Source organism: Mustela erminea, chromosome 1 (genome assembly GCF_009829155.1).
Source record: "Mustela erminea isolate mMusErm1 chromosome 1, mMusErm1.Pri, whole genome shotgun sequence".
Lineage (NCBI taxonomy): Eukaryota > Metazoa > Chordata > Mammalia > Carnivora > Mustelidae > Mustela > Mustela erminea.
The window spans coordinates 6,814,214-6,834,068 of NC_045614.1; the positions used below are offsets into that span (position 1 = coordinate 6,814,214).

Here is a 19,855-nt window from a genome sequence, read left to right on the forward strand (position 1 = left end):
TGGATTAGGGAACTACACATGGTGGGCAGAGAGGGAGGGCTCAGAGAAGGCCCCTCTGAGGAAGTGATGTTTCATCTGAGAAATAAGGACGGGGATGATCACAGGAAAGACAAAGGCATGCAAGAACCCTGGCAGGGAGGGCAGTACTCCACAGGCATGGTTAGGGGAAGAATCACAGCATTTTTAGAATTCCTAAGAAGGCAGAAGTGTTGGTGCTTCAGAAGGGAAGGGCTGGTGTGACCCTTAATAAGACTGGGAAGTCGGAAGGCACCAGCATTGACAGGCAAGCATGGAAAGGCTGTTGAAAGATGGAAAAATCTCAGACCGATCTCCCTTGCGGACACGGAGGCAGACATCCTCAAGTGAAAGCTCTTTCCAAGAGATTTGTGTTGCTTCTGCCTGAGACCTAGAATGCGTTTCATCTAGGACCACTTTAGACTACTTCCCCTGGCTGAGGTTTCTAGGGAAATGTGAATGTAGGCTCTAAATCTGTGAATGTTTACTTCACCTGCAGTGGTCTTAGAAGTTTGACTCTTTCCTGACAATATCTCATGGATTTTTTTTTTTAATTAAAAAAATTTTTATTTATTTTCATCATAACAGTATTCATTACTTTTTCACCACACCCAGTGCTCCATGCAATCATGGATGGGTTTTTATGTTGTTGGTTTGTTGTTTTGTTTTTGTTTTTTGGACTGGGCATTGTGTGAAACTGCTACTTTTTAACTTTTAATTTTGACCTCATTTCAGATTGATAGAAAAGTTGGAAGAACAACATAAATAGCTCCTATGTATATCCTTGCCCAGATCCCCCAAATGTTAAATTTTACCACCTTTACTTTTTCTTCAACCATTTTTTTCTCTTTCTCTTCTTCATATGTGTTTTCAGAACCGTTTGCAAGTTAGTCACACTGCAAATATGGTACCTCTTTACCGCTAACTCTTTGGTATTCCCTAAAAACAAGGACATTTTCCTCACACAACCACAATACAATGATCAAAATCAAGATAGTAACTTTGATATAATACTACTACAAATTTACAGAACTCATTCCTATTTTGAAAATTATCCTGAAGCAAACAAAGGTCCAGGATCATGCATTTCTTGATTGACACATCTCTTAAGCTTCCTTTAATCTGGAACAGTTCTAGACTATCTTTGTATCTGATGACATTGGCATTTTTGAAGGGCGCAGGTCAGAACTTGTGTAGAATGTCCCTCAATTTGGGTTTGTCCAATGCTCCCTAGTCTTTAGTTTGAAGTCCTACATCCTTGGCAGGAATCTCAGGGAAGTAGCATTGGGTCCTTTCTGGTGCCTCCTACTAGGAGGTACATAATGTTGATGTGCCATTTTGAGGCTCCATAAACATGTGACAGGCTTACTATAAAATGGATGCTTAAGAGAGGTGGTTAGGATAAAAACAGAGAGGGAAGCAAACCATAAGGGACTATTAACTCTAGGAAACAAACTGAGGGTTGCTGGAGGGGAGGTCAGGAGGAGGAGATGGGGTAATTAGGTGATGGGCATTGAGGAGGGCACTTGATGTAAGGAGCACTGGGTGTTACATGCAACTGATGAATCATTAAATTCTACCCCTGAAACTAAAAATATAATATACGCTGAGTAAATTGAATTTAAATTTAAAAATTTTTTAAAAAGATAGGTAATTAAGAATTCTGAACTCAATGCTGTAGAATTGCATTTTACTTCTGTTGTTATAAAATGGATTTTTTTTCAATTTTGGGGAGGGGTTGTTTTTATTTAAATTCCAGTTAGTTAACATATAGTATAATATTAGTTTCAAGTGTATAATTTAGAGATTCAACACTTCCTCTCTCTCTCTTTTTTTTAGAATTCCTTTATTTGACAGAGAGAAAGAGCAAAAGCAGGGGGAGTGGCAGAGGGAGAAGCAGGCTCCCAGGTCAGCAGGGAGCCCAAAGCAGGGCTCCATCCCAGGACCCTGGGATCATGACCTGAGCCAAAGGCAGATGCTTAACTGAATGAGCTACCTGGGTGTCCCTGATTCAACACATTCATTCAACACCTCATGTTCATCACAACAAATGTACTCTTTAATCCCCATCACCTATTTAACCCAACCCCCTACCAGTCCCTCCTCTGGTAACCATCAGCTTGTTCTCTATAGTTAAGAGTCTGTTTCTTGGTTTCTCTCTCTCTCTCTCTTTAAGATTTTATTGATTTATTAGAGAGGGAGAAAGAGAGGGAGCATGAGAGTAGGAAGGGCAGAGGGAGGAGATGCAGACTCCCTGCTGAGCAGGTAGCTCAACATGGGCCTGGAACCCACGACCCTAAGATCATGATCTGAGCTGAAAACTGATGCTTAATCTACTGAGCCACCCAGGCACTCTGGTTTTCCTCTCTCTTTCCACTGTAATTGTTTGTTTTGTTTCTTAAATTCCACATACAAGTGAAATCATATATTTGTCCTTCTCTAGCTGACTTAGTTTGCTCAAGATAAGTGGATGGCATAAGAGATTCCATTTTTTTCAGATTTCACTTATAAGTGAAAGGAGACCCAACACTTAGACAAAGTGAATGACTTCATAAATAACTTGAGTGAAAGACATGGCCAACATTTTTATTACATGGAGGGTACTAGTTTGCTGCTCATTCATGTTGCTCTTGTCTCTTCCTTTGTAGTTCTATCAGGTACATGGAAGCAAGAAACCGAACAGGAATTTTAGAGTTCATCCTCCTTGGGCTCTCTGAGGATCCAGAACTACAGCCCTTCATATTTGGGCTGTTCCTGTCCATGTTCTTAGTCACTGTGCTTGGGAACTTGCTCATCATCCTGGCCATCTGCTCTGATCCCCACCTCCACACCCCCATGTACTTCTTCCTCTCCAACCTGTCTTTGGTCGACATCTGTTTCAGCACCACCATAGTGCCCAAGGTGCTGTTGAACATCCACACAGAGAACAAAGCCATCTCCTACATGGACTGCCTCTCGCAGGTCTATTTTTCCATGTTCTTTCCTATCCTGGACACTCTACTCCTGACTGTAATGGCCTATGACCGGTTTGTGGCCATCTGCCACCCCCTGCACTACACACTCATCATGAATGCCCGCCTTTGTGGCCTGCTGGTTTTTATGACCTGGTTTGTTGGTGTCATGACATCCCTTCTTCACATCTCTCTGATGATGCATCTAAGCTTTTGCAGAGATCTTGAAATTCCACATTTCTTCTGTGAACTGACACAGATTCTCAAGCTGGCCTGCTCTGATACCTTCCTGAACAGCACACTGATATACTTTATGACTGGTGTGCTCGGTGTTTTTCCCCTTGTTGGGATCCTTTTCTCCTACTCACAGATTGCTTCATCCATTAGGAAGATGTCTTCATCGGGGGGGAAGCAAAAAGCGTTTTCCACCTGTGGGTCTCACCTCTCAGTAGTTTCTTTATTTTATGGGACAGGTGTTGGGGTCTACTTCACTTCTGCAGTAACTCATTCCCCCCAGCAAGTCTCTGTGGCTTCGGTGATGTACACTGTGGTCACCCCCATGCTGAACCCCTTCATCTACAGCTTGAGGAACAAGGATGTGAAGGGTGCTTTGGGAAGGCTTCTCAGTAGAGTGACCTCTTGTTTGTGATGGATCTCTTGGCCCCAGGACTAAGAAGTTTTATGGATCCCAAGGGAAAAAACTTCGATTCTAAAGTTTACTCTTGAATCTTGAATATCCTCTTTCACCTAATCCTGAAGAGTCTATGAATGCTATCTCCTAGTTTCTACACACTTTTAAACAATTAACTTCCACATAATTTTTCTGATGATCTTTCTGCCCTCTCTGCTGTCCAAAAAGTATGTCCTCAATCTTTTCTCTGACTTCCTCACAAGTGAATTCTAACTTGGATTTGGAGCATTTGCTTTAGCCTTGTTATCTCAGATGTTGGCAGAGAATGCTAAACTATTGATAACTTACCTTAACTTGTTTCCATGTGCTTTGTTGTAGATCTGTGTTGTTCATGTGCATGTATTACCAACAGTGTTTTGGGTTTTTTTAACTGGATAAAATACATATCAAAATACAGTCAGTGTTTCAGTACTCATTATATGGGAAGCCTATGTTAACATCTCTCTACTATCTTATGAGATTTTCCTCAATGGGAATGATTACTGTCTTTGTTTTATAGTTATGGAAATTGAGAATCTAAGAGCTTAAAAATCTTTCCCAACATTACAGAGAGACCAAGTGGCAAAACCAGGATTAAAATCCAGAACTCTGACCCTGAGCCCATATTTTTAGAGCAGGCTGCCCAGCTTTTCACATGCATTTCAATGTGTACAGTTCAATGGTGAATTTTATTGCTTGGTTGACAATATTTCTGGTTATCGTCTCCTATTGGATACCCCAAAGAATGGCATTTTCTTTGTCCCTTGAAGTTAAAGTTGGTAATAATAGGTTTTGATGTGTCCACTAAAATATGAATGGAAGTTGTGGGTCCCTTCTAGACCGAAACAGTTGAAGAGCTGGTACATTATACTTCATGTTCATTCTTCCCTTGATATAGCTATTGTGGATGAAGACATCACAAGATCCAAAGAGTCTAGAAAGCTGGCCAATAGGTGGGGGACTCCGCTGGATGGTTGCCCAAGTTGGTAGACACTTTTCAAGAGAAAGAAACAAGATTTTGTTTCATTAAACAAGAATTTGTTCTTTAAATCATTTATTCATTAAATCAAAAATTTTAGTTCTGTTACACACACCGTTGCTGTTTTCAACAATAGAGCCTAACCTATTCTGACTGTTATCTATCCCAAAGCTGGAAATCCATTTCTTTGATGATTTTTACTGTCACGCTAAGAGTAAATCTGAGGTCACCTTTTTCATTCCTTTGTGATCCTTCCACTCTTTATTGAGAACTTTAATTCAATTTCACATTAATACTTATACACACAAAAATACACATGTACATATATATGTTAATATGTACATGGCCAACATCCTTAAAAGAGGAGAATTAATTTATTATTGTACCAGAAATGCTCTCTCTCTCTTTATTTTTTTTTAAGAGAGATTTGTGGGGAGGGACGAGGGAGAGGGAAAGAGACAGCTTTAAACAGACTCCATGCCCAGCACACTAGCCCAATGGGGAGATCAATCTCACAGCCCAAGATCATGACCTGAGCAAAAATCAAGAGTCACATACTTAACTGACTGAGCAACCCAGGTGCTCCCAGAAATGTTCTTTCAATGGAAGGTAAGTTCCTCTGAAGAAGTAATACTTTCTATGGTAGCCCTGGAGTCCTGTATAACTTAAAACAAGACTGGCACTAACCACTTAGAGGACTGTAGGAGATATCACATTGTCTAACTGGACCCCTCAAGAATATTAGTCTAGTTCCCAAAATGGTGATTTGAATAGGGTTTTTTAAAATTTATTTTTTATTTATTTTCAGCATAATAGTATTCATAATTTTTTCACCACACCTAGTGCTCCATGCAATCCGTGCCCTCTCTAATACCCACCACCTGGTACCCCAACCTCCCACCACCCCACCACTTCAGTCCCCTCAGATTGTTTTTCAGAGTCCATAGTCTCTCATGATTCACCTCCCCTTCCAATTTCCCCCAACTCCCTTCTCCTCTCTAACTCCCCATGTCCTCCATGCTATTTGTTATGCTCCACAAATAAGTGAAACCATATGATAATTGACTCTCTCTGCTTGACTTATTTCACTCAACATAATCTCTTCCAGTCCTGTCCATGTTGCCACAAAAGTTGGGTATTCATCCTTTCTGATGGAGGCATAATACTCCATATTGTGTATGCACCACATCTTCCTTATCCATTCATCCGTTGAAGGGCATCTTGGTTCTTTCCATAGTTTGGCAACCATGGCCATTGCTGCTATAAACATTGGGGTACAGATGGCCCTTCTTTTCACGACATCTGTATCTTTGGGGTAAATACCCAGGAGTGCCATTGCAGGATCATAGGGAAGTTCTATTTTGAATAGGGTTTTTAACATATAAATATCATTTCTTTAGTGTCATAATTCACAATCTCCTTCCAGTGTGATATGTCATATCTCTAATAGGACATGATTTGGATTGGGATTTTGCATCATACTGTTAATATCTTTGATTTGGATTGGGATTTTGCATCATACTGTTAATATCTTTGTCCATGTATTATAACAAACAAATTTTTCAACAGTTCTTTCCTAGAGTTCAGATTTGTCTTTTCATTTCTAAAATGTACTCTACCAATGATATATTTCTGTTCAGTGAAAGGTAGAAATCTATTCTTTCCAAATGAAAAAACAAATCTGTTCTCACACTTTATGTGAGTCCTCTCTTTCCCACTGACTTATAAAGTCACCTTTTAATTTTCAAATTCTCAAACTGCATTTTCTACCTATTCTGAAGTCAGGCATCTGGTCCAATTCCAGCTCTGCCATTTTCAAGCCAGTCAGCTTCTCTCTACATCTGTTACTCATCTCTAAAATAAAAATGATAACACATGTAAGGGGGTGCTGTTCATAGTAAATAATGTTAAAGTCCATGGTGTTTACTATTGGTTTTGTTAGTAGGTTTTATTGACACTGTTATGTGTTTTTATATTCATATCTGATAGGGCAAGTCTTTGACTAAGGGAGCCACCAGACACTTAGCAGGCCCTTTTTCAATTGTTATTTAAGTATTTTGATTGGCAAGGAACATGTAGCTCAGACTCTAATGGGATATTTTTTAGAGGGAAATGTGAACTATGAGATCATACCTAGGGAGAGAAGAACTCCCACTGTGAGGAAAAACACGATCGCCTTCAAATTTCCCACACTGGAATAGAACTGTCAAGCACAGTTTCCATTTTATTATGGTTTTCGCTCTCCCAATTAGCTAAGCTGTTTAGAAATAAAATAACAGGAGGCATCTGCCTGGCTCAGTCGGTGGAGCATGAGATCCTTGATCTCTGGATTATAAATCCAAGCCTCACAATGGGTGTAGAGGTTGCTTAAAAATAAAATATTTTTTAGAAAAAAGTAAGTAACAAAAGGAACGTTTAATTAATTAAAATAATGCTAATGGAGAAAGAATATGTGATCCATATACACTATGGAGTATTATGCCTCCATCAGAAAGGATGAATACCCAACTTTTGTAGCAAAATGGACGGGACTGGAAGAGATTATGCTGAGTGAAATAAGTCAAGCAGAGAGAGTCAATTATCATATGGTTTCACTTATTTGTGGAGCATAACAAATAGCATGGAGGACAAGGGGTGTTAGAGAGGAGAAAGGAGTTGGGGTAAATTGGAAGGGGAGGTGAATCATGAGAGACTACGGACTCTGAAAAACAATCTGAGGGGGTTGAAGTGGTGGGGGTGTGGGAGGTTGGGGTACCAGGTGGTGGGTATTAGAGAGGCCACGGATTGCATGGCACACTGGGTGTGGTGAAAAAATAATGAATACTGTTTTTCTTAAAATAAATAAATTGAAAAAATTAAAAAATAAATAAAGTAATGCTAATTATTGAATTAGCATTGCTTTGCCTGTTTCCTGGCAAAATCTTCAACTAAATCGGAGCAGGAAACCAAACAGGATTTTTTCCCCAAGAATTTCTTCTTGGGATTCTCTTCTTCAGGCTATTCTTGTCCATATCCCTGGTCACAATCCTTGAAAACCTACTTATCATTCTCGCCATCAGCTCTGGCTATGACCTCCACTCACCCATGTACTTCATCCTCTTTCACCTGTCTTTCTGATATTTGTTTCAATTCCACCATGGTTCCAGAAATGTTAGTGAACATCCATACAGAGAACAAAGCCGTTATGTTTGCAAGCTGTATCACTCAGATGTATCTTTTCATAGTGTTTGGGTATTTGAACATTTTTCTCCAGACCACCATGGCCTATGACCAGTTTGTGGCCATCTGCCACCTCTTACACAACATAGTCATTGTATGATCTGTTTTTAGCCAACTTTGATCTGACTATACACAGAGTACGTACCACATGGTAGGCACTCAAATATTTGTTAAATGAATGAAACCAGATTTGAACCACGTTTTTTTAAATAAATGTGGGCCAAGAGGTTTATAGACTCATAGAGGTGGGAAAGAAATCCATGTCATTCATTTCACTTCTTAAAAATTTTTTTAAAGATTTTTATTTTTTTATTTGACAAACAGAGATAACAAGAAGGCAGGTAGAGAGAGAGAGAGGAGGAAGCAGCCTCCCCAGCGAGCAGGAAGCCCGATGTGGGGTTCAATCCCAGAACCCTGGGACCATGACCTGAGACAAAGGCAGAGGATTTAACCCACTGAGCCACCCAGGTGCCCACTTCTTAAAATTTTTATTTTTATTTTTTTATTGTTTTTATTTTCAGCATAACAGCATTCATTATTTTTGCACCACACTCAGTGCTCCATGCAATCCATGCCCTCTCTAATACCCACCACCTGGTTCCCCCAACCTCCCACACCCCTTGACTTCAAACCCCTCAGATTGTTTTTCAGAGCTCTTAGTCTCTCATGATTCACCTCCCCTTCCAATTTCCCCCAACTCCCTTCTCCTCTCTGACTCCCCTTGTCCTCCATGCTATTTGTTATGCTCCACAAATAAGTGAAACCATATGATAATTGACTCTCTCTGCTTGACTTATTTCACTCAGCATAATCTCTTCCAGTCCCATCTATGTTGCTACAAAAGTTGGGTATTCATCCTTTCTGATGGAGGCATAATACTCCAGAGTGTATATGGACCACATCTTCCTTAGTCATTCATCCGTTGAAGGACATCTTGGTTCTTTCCACAGTTTGGCGACCGTGGCCATTGCTGCTATAAACATTGGGGTACAGATGGCCCTTCTTTTCACAACATCTGTATCTTTGGGGTAAATACCCAGGAGTGCAATGGCAGGGTCATAGGGAAGTTCTATTTTTAATTTCTTGAGGAATCTCCACACTCTTCTCCAAAGAGGCTGCACCAACTTGCATTCCCACCAACAGTGGAAGAGGGTTCCCCTTTCTCCACATCCCCTCCAACACATGTTCTTTCCTGTCTTGCTAATTTGGGCCATTCTGACTGGTGTAAGGTGATATCTCAATGTAGTTTTAATTTGAATCTCCCTGAGGGCTAGTGATGATGAACTTTTTTTCATGTGTCTGATAGCCATTTGTATGTCTTCATTGGAGAAGTGTCTGTCCATATCATCTGCCCATTTTTTGATATGATTGTCTGTTTTGGGTGTGTTGAGTTTGAGGAGTTCTTTATAGATCCTGGATATCAACCTTTTGTCTGTACTGTCATTTGAAAATATCTTCTCCCATTCCGTGGGTTGCCTCTTTGTTTTGTTGACTGTTTTCTTTGCTGTGCAGAAGCTTTTGATTTTGATGGAAGACCATTCCATGCTCTTGAATCAGAAGAATAAACATTATTAAAATGTCTATACTGCCTAGAGCAATCTATACTTTTAATGTCATTCCGATCAAAATTCCACCGGTATTCTTCAAAGAGCTGGAGCAAATAATCCACAAATTTGTATGGAATCAGAAGAGACCCCAAATTGCTAAGGAAATGTTGAAAAACAAAAATAAAACTGGAACCACATTGAGATATCACCTTACACCAGTTAGAATGGCCAAAATTAACAAGACAGGAAACAACATGTGTTGGAAAGGATGTGGAGAAAGGGGAACCCTCTTACAGTGTTGGTGGGAATGCAAGTTGGTGCAGCCTCTTTGGAGAACAGTGTGGAGATTCCTCAAGAAATTAAAAATAGAACTTCCCTATGACCCTGCCATTGCACTCCTGGGTATTTACCCCAAAGATACAGATGTCGTGAAAAGAAGGGCCATCTGTACCCCAATGTTTATAGCAGCAATGGTCACGGTCACCAACCTATGGAAAGAACCAAGATGCCCTTCAACAGATGAATGGATAAGGTAAATGTGGTCCATATACACTATGGAGTATTATGTCTCCATCAGAAAGGATGAATACCCAACTTTTGTGGCAACATGGACGGGACTGGAAGAGATTATGCTGAGTGAAATAAGTCAAGCAGAGAGAGTCAATTATCATATGGTTTCACTTATTTGTGGAGCATAACAAATAGCATGGAAGACCAGGGGAGTCAGAGAGGAGAAGGGAGTTGGGGGAAATTGGAAGGGGAGGTCAATCATGAGAGACTATGGACTCTGAAAAACAATCTGAGGGGTTTGAAGTGGCAAGGTGGGTGGGAGATTGGGGTACCAGGTGGTGGGTATTATAGAGGGCAGGGATTGCATGGAGCACTGGGTGTGGTGAAAAAATAATGAATACTGTTATGCTGAAAATAAATAAATAAATTTTTAAAAAAAGTTTTGAAAAGATAGACCGTGCAAATTACCTATCTCATCCTTATTTTTTAAATTTTTAAAAAGATTTTACTTATTTATTTGAGAGAGAGAGAGCATGAGTTGGGAGAGAGGTGTGGAGGGATAGAGAGAAGCAGTCTCCCTGGGATGGAACTTGACCTGAGCCAAGGCAGATGCTTAATAGCTTAACCAAAAAGCCATCCAAGCACCCCCAATCTCATCCCTATTAAGAAAGGAAGGAGAGAGGGAGGGAAAAAATTGAGTTTGTTGTTGGAAAGGCTCAGTTTGATGTGCCTGTGAAGTACCCCACAAATAATTTCCACTAGCGGCACGGGTTGATCTCATGGTCTGTTTTAATGGCCTTAGTGGGAGAAAATTGGGTTACAAAGGAGCAGGTCAGAAAGACATTATGCTTGGTTCAGCCTTACTCAAGATCCTTAATTTCTCAGTGTGGCTCCCACTTCCTAAAGACAGTTCTTCCCAAATCCTGATGTTCACATATCACAAATAAACTCTCATGGACCCTGTACACATGGCTGCGGGTCACTATCCAAATGGTGATGGGGTGGACAGTAAACTGGGGCTGGGTTGCCAAATTCTCCCTTCAGAATTATGGGGTTATTCTCCAGATTCAGGGAGTGAGGCCTTCTGACAGCTCCCAGCCTTTAACCCTCTCAAGAGAATTGCCCTCACCTAAAGGAAGCTGACTCACCTAAGATCATACTACTCGAATCTCTTGCTGTGGGAGCATAACTGCCTGAGAGCCATCTATACCCACCACTCTTTGCTCTGAGGATGCTGCTGGCTGCTCCCACCCATGGACTGAACATAATAGGATACCAGTGTGTGCCAATGTCATGCTCAAACAATAATATTCATGACTAGGGTCAATTAACTCTGCCAGGATGGTGACTCTTCTTTCTGCTATGAGGGACCTCAAGTACCAGGCAACTGCATAACTTGAAGTTCTATGGGACTTTTTTATGTCTCTGCAAGTGCTACCCTTGTAGGCATCAAGAGCTCTAAAGCTGCTGAGACCAGAGTTGAGGAGACCTGAAGCAAATACTGCCCACTCAGCTCACTGGGCATGAGATTAGAGAGGGCTGCTTCTACTAACAAGCCTTGATTTCCGGACCCACATATCCTACACATCAGTGATACAACACCTTATGATTGCCATTGATTTAGATTGTACATGCATCCTTTGAATTGTGTAGTCAGTATGTGTTGTGTACTCAAATATCTGCAGTAAATATGATCACACTCTTTGAAATGAAATGTGTTCCCTTATTTTCCATTAAACAAAAATTGTGTTACCCATCCATACTCCATGATTTCCCATACCATGTTTTACCTCTATCCTCACCTTCCCTGACAAAATTTATAGATGATTTATATTGGCATCTGTATATCATCCATTCATCAACCCACTCTACCTGGATTGTTTATGACACTCTCCCTCATGTTAGAGATGAAAAATGGAGCCCTCCCTAGCTTCCATGTCACCAGAAAATATCAAGGGATAGTTTCAGTCCTCATTTGGTTAGTCATTTTGACAGAACCAAAACTATTAACCACTCTGCTTTTCTTCAGGAAGAACTTCTTTGCCCCCATAACACTGCAGACACCAAGTGATCTTTGAAATCTTCAAAGACTTCTGAAGAGATGAACATCATGGAACATTCACTCCTGGGTTTGGTTCTCATAGAGGTCTAACATTCCTTGGGAGAAACCTTTCATTTAAGTCAAACCAAAGAGAAAATACTTTCCCCTTGAAGAAAGTATCTTCATCTTGGTCAGCTGCTGTCTACACAGACATAGCATTATCTGACATTTCCCCATTCTTTCATCTTTCTATCCTAAGGGAATGGAATGGTTCAGAGAGAAGAACACCAGTAGAGCAATTTACTTAATGAGGATCTCTAAGAACTTAACCTTTGAGATGATAATAACAGATCCCTGCTGCCCCTTTCCTACAATTCTCTGTTGTCAGCCTAGGGAAAACCCCAAAAGGGCTTCTCCAAGATAGAGTATAGAGAAGTGAAAGCTTCAGTGATGAGCCTCAGAGAGGGTAGGATCATTGCTTCCCAGTCAGAGCTGGAGGAGTACGAGGGAAAGGGGTAAGAAGATGGGCACTGGGATTTATCTGTAAAATAATGGAACAGTCCCATATTTAGTTAGTCAACAGAGATTAAGTCTCTATATTTAGAAGTTGCTTTATATACTATTTACGTCAGTCTTTTCTAGCTCTTGCTAAGTTTCCTTTTCTCTCTTTCAGAGTCTAGATCCTCTCTCCGGTAAGTTATTTTCCAGTGAGTTTCCTCCTCTTCTCTATTCTTACACATGAATTGTAGAATCCTGTTCAATTGCCTGTCCCACTATTTAGTCATTAACTACTCACTGAAGATCTATTAAACACAGGGTATTGACTATTTTGTTCCTCCTCTGATTGGATTTTTCTATTATATCCCGTGACTTACTGATAGCACTTATTAAGTTCTATATTATTTTGTTTTCCTTTTGTATCCACTATATATCTAAAAATGATGTCATTATTTCTGGCATTTGACACTCAGGCTAATTTCCTTTTCTCATCAGTCTATTTAAATGTTCATGAGAATATTGAATTATTAAATTTGGAATGGACTGCCTTGGCCTTTTCATGAATTTAACACAAATACTTCAGTATTTTAATGTAGAGTATTCTGTTGGTTGTAATTTTCAACAGCTATTCTTCACTGGGTTAAGAAATTGTTCTGGGATGCCTGGGTGGCTCAGTCAGTTAAGCCACTGCCTTCGGCTAGGGTCATGACCCCAGGGTCCTGAGATGGAGTCTCGCATCAGACTCCTTGCTTGGCAGGGAGCCTACTTCTCTCTCTGCCTCTGTCTGCCACTCTGCCTGCTTGTGCGTGCACTTGCTCTCTCTCAGTCTCTCTCTGACAAATAAATAAATAAATAAAATCTTAGAAAGAAAGAAGAAAGAAAGAAAGGAAGGAAGGAAGGAAGGAAGAAAGAAAGAAATTGTTCTTAGTTTCCTCCTTAATTAGAAGCTCTATCCTGGCAACTAACTACAGGAATGGCTACTACATTTTCCTTTTTTTTTTTTAATATTTTATTTATTTATTTATTTGACAGAGAGAGAGAGAGAGAGAGACAGCAAGAGAGGGAATACAAGCAGGGGGAGTGGGAAAGGGAGAAACAGGCTTCCCACTGAGCAGTGAGACCCACACAGGGGCCAATCCCAGGACCCTGGGATCATGACCTGAGCCAAAGGCAGATGTCTAACTACTAAGCCACCCAAGCACCCCCACCTTTTTAAATATAATTTTATTTATTTTAGAGAGAGAGAGTGCATAAGAGGGGGTAGCATCAGAGGGAGAACAGAATCCCTACTGACCAGGGTGCCTATGCAGGACTTGATTCTGGAACTCTACTCTGGGATCATGATCTGAGCTGAAGGCAGTCACCTAACCACCTGAGCCAACCAGGCACCCAGCTGCTGCATTTTCTCAAATCCATTTTCTATTGTGATTATGGTTATGATTCCTCTTCATTTCCCTTTATTTGTGGTAACCTGTTTTTGCAAACATCCTAGCATTAAACATCTTTTCTTTCCTAGAATAGGTATGACTTTTTCATGATATGCTACTCTTTTAAGTAGGTATGAATGCATTGAGTTTAACCTTACTATTCTATTTTGTGTTCACATTCAGGTATACAATGAGCTTGAAGATTCCCTTTTTTGCATTCTAGTTGACGCTTTTGGTCTTAGTCTTTATTGTACATCTAACATTTGCATGTGTTGAACAACTACTATGTGCAGACACTATGTAAGTCCCTGGGAAAACAATGGTGAGCAAAAACAGCCTCCATTATAGCCCACAAAATATATATTATATATCTAGATATCAGTAGATATACATTATATATGTAACTATATATATATATAATTACTAACATGATAGGCACATTAAGGAATAGTACAGGTAGCTCCCCATGTGCTCCTCACATACTCTCTCCCTCGTGAACCTCACTGTCTGCTCTGCATCTCACTGGCCTCTTAAATCCCTTCCATTACCAAGCTCACCCAACTTGGGGAAACTGCAAATTCTATTCTTTCTGCCCAAAATGTGTCCCCTCTCCGTATTTTTCTTAATTAATTAATTACCTGTCCTTCCTCTAGCAGCTCAAATGTTCATATTTCAGAGAAGTCTTTTCTACCCACCATCCTAAGCTAAACTGGTCTTCAGTGGTTCTGTTTTCCTTTTAATTAATTAGCATTCTATAGACATTAATAATACTAAAACTTTTTCTATTATCGAGATGTAGACATTTATTTTCACATCTTAAATTTTCCCTTTCAATTTTTAGGATGGTTTGATTTATAGAAGCTTTAAATATTTTTTTATCAAATCAATCTTTTTTGCAATTAACTGTTCTGATTTTTAATGTAACACACTCCCACTTGTGAGCATGAACATACAGTATACACTCTCACACATGCTATATATTTCATTTTAATGATTTCTGATGATTTGTGATTTCCCCCCTTGTTATTTATGTAGTCCATAGGCTTTTTCTTCTTTCTTGGAAGAATCCACTTAGCAGGTGGTATCAGAAAGAGGGAAGCATAGGGGCTTCATTAACTAGAAGTGCTACATGGTAGTCAAAAGAGGTGACATACCTGTTGTGTTTATGTGGCCAGAATTCCATCTTTGATGGCTGCCACAGTTTAAGTAGAATATTGATAAATGATAGCCATACAAGACAACGTTTTTGTAATGGTAAGAACAGAAGCCCACATTTGTCAAATGTCCTCTGTATGTCACAAGAACCACACTAGAAACATTACATGTGTCATCTCATTCAATTCACTCCCCAGGCATGCAATGCAGGGAATATTTACTACTCCCATTGTAGAACTGAGATATCTGCAGCAACAAGAGATTATAAACTTTGTCAGGGTCACACAGAGAGTAAGTTGGTAGACCAAATGTTTTATTCCAGAAAGTCTGACTCGAGATCCCTTTTTCTAAATGACAATTCTATAATACTGTGTTTGGGGACAGTTATTTACCAAAAAGTGATTGCCATAAAAGGAATACATTAATGAAAATAGTTATTTATTAACATTGTACTGTGCACAAAAGCATGTCCTCCATGCTATTTGTTATGCTCCACAAATAAGTGAAACCATATGATAATTGACTCTCTCTGCTTGACTGATTTCACTCAGCATAATCTCTTCCAGTCCCGTCCATGTTGCTACAAAAGTTGGGTATTCAAGCTTTACTACAAAGCTGTGATCACCAAGACAGCATGGTACTGGCATAAAAACAGACACATAGACCAGTGGAACAGAGTAGAGAGCCCAGATATGGACCCTCAACTCTATGGTCAAATAATCTTCGACAAAACAGGAAAAAAATATACAGTGGAAAAAAGACAGTCTCTTCAATAAATGGTGCTGGGAAAACTGGGCAGCTATCTGTAGAAGAATGAAATTCAACCATTCTCTTACACCATACACAAAGATAAACTCAAAATGGATAAAAGACCTCAATGTGAGACAGGAATCCATCAGAATCCTAGAGGAGAACATAGGCAGTAATCTCTTCGATGTCAGCCACAGCAACTTCTTTCAAGATATGTCTCCAAAGGCAAAGGAAAGAAATGCGAAGATGAACTTTTGGGACTTCATCAAAATCAAAAGCTTCTGCATAGCCAAGGAAACAGTCAAGAAAACAAAGAGGCAACCCACAGAATGCGAGAAGATATTTGCAAATGACAGTACAGACAAAAGGTTGATATCCAGGATCTATAGTGAACTCCTCAGACTCAACACCCACAAAACAGACAATCATATCAAAAAATGGGCAGAAGATATAGACAGACACTTCTCCAATAAAGACATACAAATGGCTATCAGACACATGAAAAAATGTTCATCATCACTAGCTATCAGGGAAATTCAAATTAAAACTACATTGAGATATCACCTTACACCAGTTAGAATGCCAAAATTAGCAAGACAGGAAACAACATATGTTGGAGAGGATGTGGAGAAAGGGGAACCCTCTTCCACTATTGGTGGGAGTGCAAGTTGGTGCAGCCTCTTTGGAGAACAGTGTGGAGATTCCTCAAGAAATTAAAAATAGAACTTCCCCTTGACCCTGCCATTGCACTCCTGGGTATTTGCCCCAAAGATACAGATGTAGTGAAAAGAAGGGCCATCTGTACCCCAATGTTTATAGCAGCAATGGCCACAGTTGCCAAACTGTGGAAAGAACCAAGATGCCCTTCAACGGACGAATGGATAAGGAAGATGTGGTCCATATACACCCAACTTTTGTAGCACAAAAGCATTTTGAATCATTATTTTAAAAAGGCAATAGCACTAAACACATTTTGGGGGGAGAAAAGACTTTTTGAGAGTTAACTATGACATCAGTAGGACACACCAGGTTGCAGAGTGAAGGTTATTTGAGTTGAAAACCTATCTTAATCATTAGGATAGGGTTATCAGAATAAAGAAAGTTATCAAAGATCTTAAATGTCTTCAATTATTTTGGAACATCATCTCAAGGAAGAAACCATTTTATAACCACAGATTTGAATAGAAGAATTAGAACCAGTAAGTACCAGATAAAAAGAGAAAGATTTCCGCCAAGTCAAAGATAGTCTGAATGATTATGCACATTTAGAATGGAAATGGGCTACCACTTCAATGAGTGGATCACTGGCATTGGAAGGACTAATGAAGGGTAAAGAATGTCCATGCAAAATGGGATCAAAGGTAAATCCTAGGAAGTGCCAGCTGGCTGTTCATTGAAGGTTGCTTTTGTCTCCTTCTCCAGCCAACACACCAGCTACATGGGAGCAGGAAACAAGACAGAAGTATCAGTGTTCCTCCTTCTGGGCCTCTCAGAAGATCCAGAACTACAGCCTCTCCTCTTTGGCTTGTTCCTGTCCATGTACCTGGTCACTGTGCTGGGAAACCTGCTCATTATCCTGGCTATCCTCTTTGACCCCCATCTCCACACCCCTATGTACTTCTTCCTCTCCAACCTGTCCCTTGTTGACATCTGTTTCACCTCCACCACCATCCCCAAGATGCTGCTGAACATCCAGGCACACAGCAAAGATATTTCCTATATAGGATGCATCACTCAGGTGTATTTTTTTATGGTTTTTGCTGGAATGGATGATTTCCTCTTGACGGTGATGGCTTATGACAGGTATGTGGCCATCTGCCACCCCTTGCATTACTCTGTCATCATGAACCCACGACTCTGTGTCCTCCTGGTTCTGATTTGTTGGCTCACCATTTTCTGGGTTTCCCTGATTCATATTCTACTGGTAGGGTGGTTGACTTTCTGTCCAGGCATGGAACTTCCACATTTCTTCTGTGAACTGGCTCAGATTCTCAAGGTGGCCTGCTCTGACACCCTCATCAATAACATCTGCTTGTATGTTGCCACTGCCCTGTTGTGCATGTTTTCCCTCACCGGGATCCTCTTCTCAAACTCTCAGATTGTCTCATCCTTAATGAGGATGACCTCCACTGAGGGCAAGTATAAAGCATTTTCTACTTGTGGGTCTCATCTCTCTGTGGTCTCTTTGTTCTATGGCACAAGCGTGGGGGTCTACCTCACATCTGCTGTGACCCATTCTTCCCAGAGAAGCTCGGTTGCCTCAGTGATGTACACTGTGGTCACCCCCATACTGAACCCCTTCATCTACAGCCTGAGGAACAAGGATGTGAAGGGAGCCCTGAGAAGGTTCATGAGAGCAGCTTCATGTCCATGATGGACCACTTGCCTCGGAACCAAGTGGACATTGGGGGCTGCAAAGGGAAATGTGACCTTCAACCTTTCTTCTTCTCTTCTCATAGACATGTTTGATTTATCCATTCCCCCAAAGCTCCCATGAATTCTCTTATTTGTTTTTGTATTAGTCTCTCCTCAGCAATCCCTCCAAAGAACTTTCTCACTTGTCTTCTCTATATGTTGTCCATAAAATTCCATGTTTGTCCAGCTTTCTTGTAGCCATTCTTAAGATTTCTAACTTTAGGCTTAAACTAGTTTAGTTTAGCTGCTGTGGTTGCCCCCAAAATTATCCTCTAAAACATTAAGGTTCTTCACCTTCATTTATTTGTGTGCTTGTTTTCCCCACAAGAAATGGAATGAAATCATGCATGCATGATCATACCAAAGTGTTTACCATATCAGAACTGTGCCTCTTTGTTCCTTCACATGTTTGACTTTACGTCACCTTGCAAATGTGTCCTGAAGACATTTCCCCTCATTCACCTGACTTCTCAAAAGAAGAGAGTGAAACTGAGTTGGATTATAACCTGGCTGGCTGGCACGGAGTTTCTATTCTACTTTTTATATGAACAGTGATGTGATTTTCAACTTCAAAATAAGAATCTAGATTTCCATGATTATATTCATAGCAATATGCTGCCTTGGAAACCTGAGATGTATTTCAATTCCTTGTGATCCTTCCACTTTTCCTTCCTTCCTCTCTTTCCTTCTTTTACTTGACTTTTATTTCTCATATATGCAATTTTAAGATACACCCTCTAAGATCCTAAAACATGCGATGATCAATACAATAGAATAAGAGTTATTCTCTCACATGGTTTAATTTTTTTTTTCTGGGACTCTCTGGAGGTGTCATCAAGAATGGTATTTACACACATGTAGAATGTGTTCAGAACTTAGCTCATCTGAGAAGAATGTTCATAGAATTGAGTGTTCAGTGAAGGATGGAGTGGTGGATGCTATCCACATTTCTCCCTGTAGGGATCCTCCCTACATGTCCACCACATGACTGCCAAATGCCAGCCTCAGTCAGCACCAACTTTGCCCAACAGCTATGGCAAAAATACCAGGGAATTATGCCCCAACAAAAACAGCCCTTGATGGAGAATTATGAGGTTTATTATGTCTTTCACTCATTGTCTAGGATATTTCTGAGGTTTGTATTTTGTAGCATTTTCCAGAATTTCCCCACAGGATGAAAACTCTCTCATTCCCTGTGGAAGCTGACTTAATATAAAATTGACTGATGTATTTTCTTCCATGTGTCACTTCTCTCTCTCTTACCCATGTTCCATATTCCTTGCTCCTTCCAATAAAGTGCTTGCACATAAATTCTTGGCTCAGCATCGGCTTCTCTGTGAACCCAGAATAAGAAACTAAGGCAAGTGGTAACACCTATAATGTATCAAAACAACATCAGGAAAGGAGAAACTTTTGGAGAAGAAACAAAAGGAGCTAAGTATTGAGAACATAGTTAGGACGTAAAATTATTCAAAATTTAAAGTTTGTTAGAGAGAAAAGACTAATTTGATGTGGCTTCAATTCACTTTGATTCCATTAAGTCTAATCCGTTGTGAATTTATTTTCTGCTGTGTACACATTGAGGAGGGAACCAAATGATTACAACACAGAGTGGTGAGCATGATATTGGTGTTCAAATCCTATTGAAAACAAAAGTAAAAGTTTTATACCCACCCTG

General features: G+C 40.1%; 2 protein-coding genes across 2 annotated transcripts; both read left to right on the plus strand.

The window, feature by feature from the left end:
* Positions 1-2,676: 2,676 nt before the first annotated feature.
* Positions 2,677-3,615, plus strand: LOC116571814 (olfactory receptor 7D2). The gene has a single exon (XM_032310220.1). It carries the CDS (start codon positions 2,677-2,679, stop codon positions 3,613-3,615), a length of 939 nt encoding a protein of 312 aa, XP_032166111.1.
* Positions 3,616-17,200: 13,585 nt separating this feature from the next.
* Positions 17,201-18,136, plus strand: LOC116571827 (olfactory receptor 7D4-like). Its single transcript, XM_032310242.1, has one exon. The coding sequence runs from the start codon at positions 17,201-17,203 to the stop codon at positions 18,134-18,136; it is 936 nt and encodes a 311-aa protein (XP_032166133.1).
* The last annotated feature ends 1,719 nt before the right edge of the window (positions 18,137-19,855 follow it).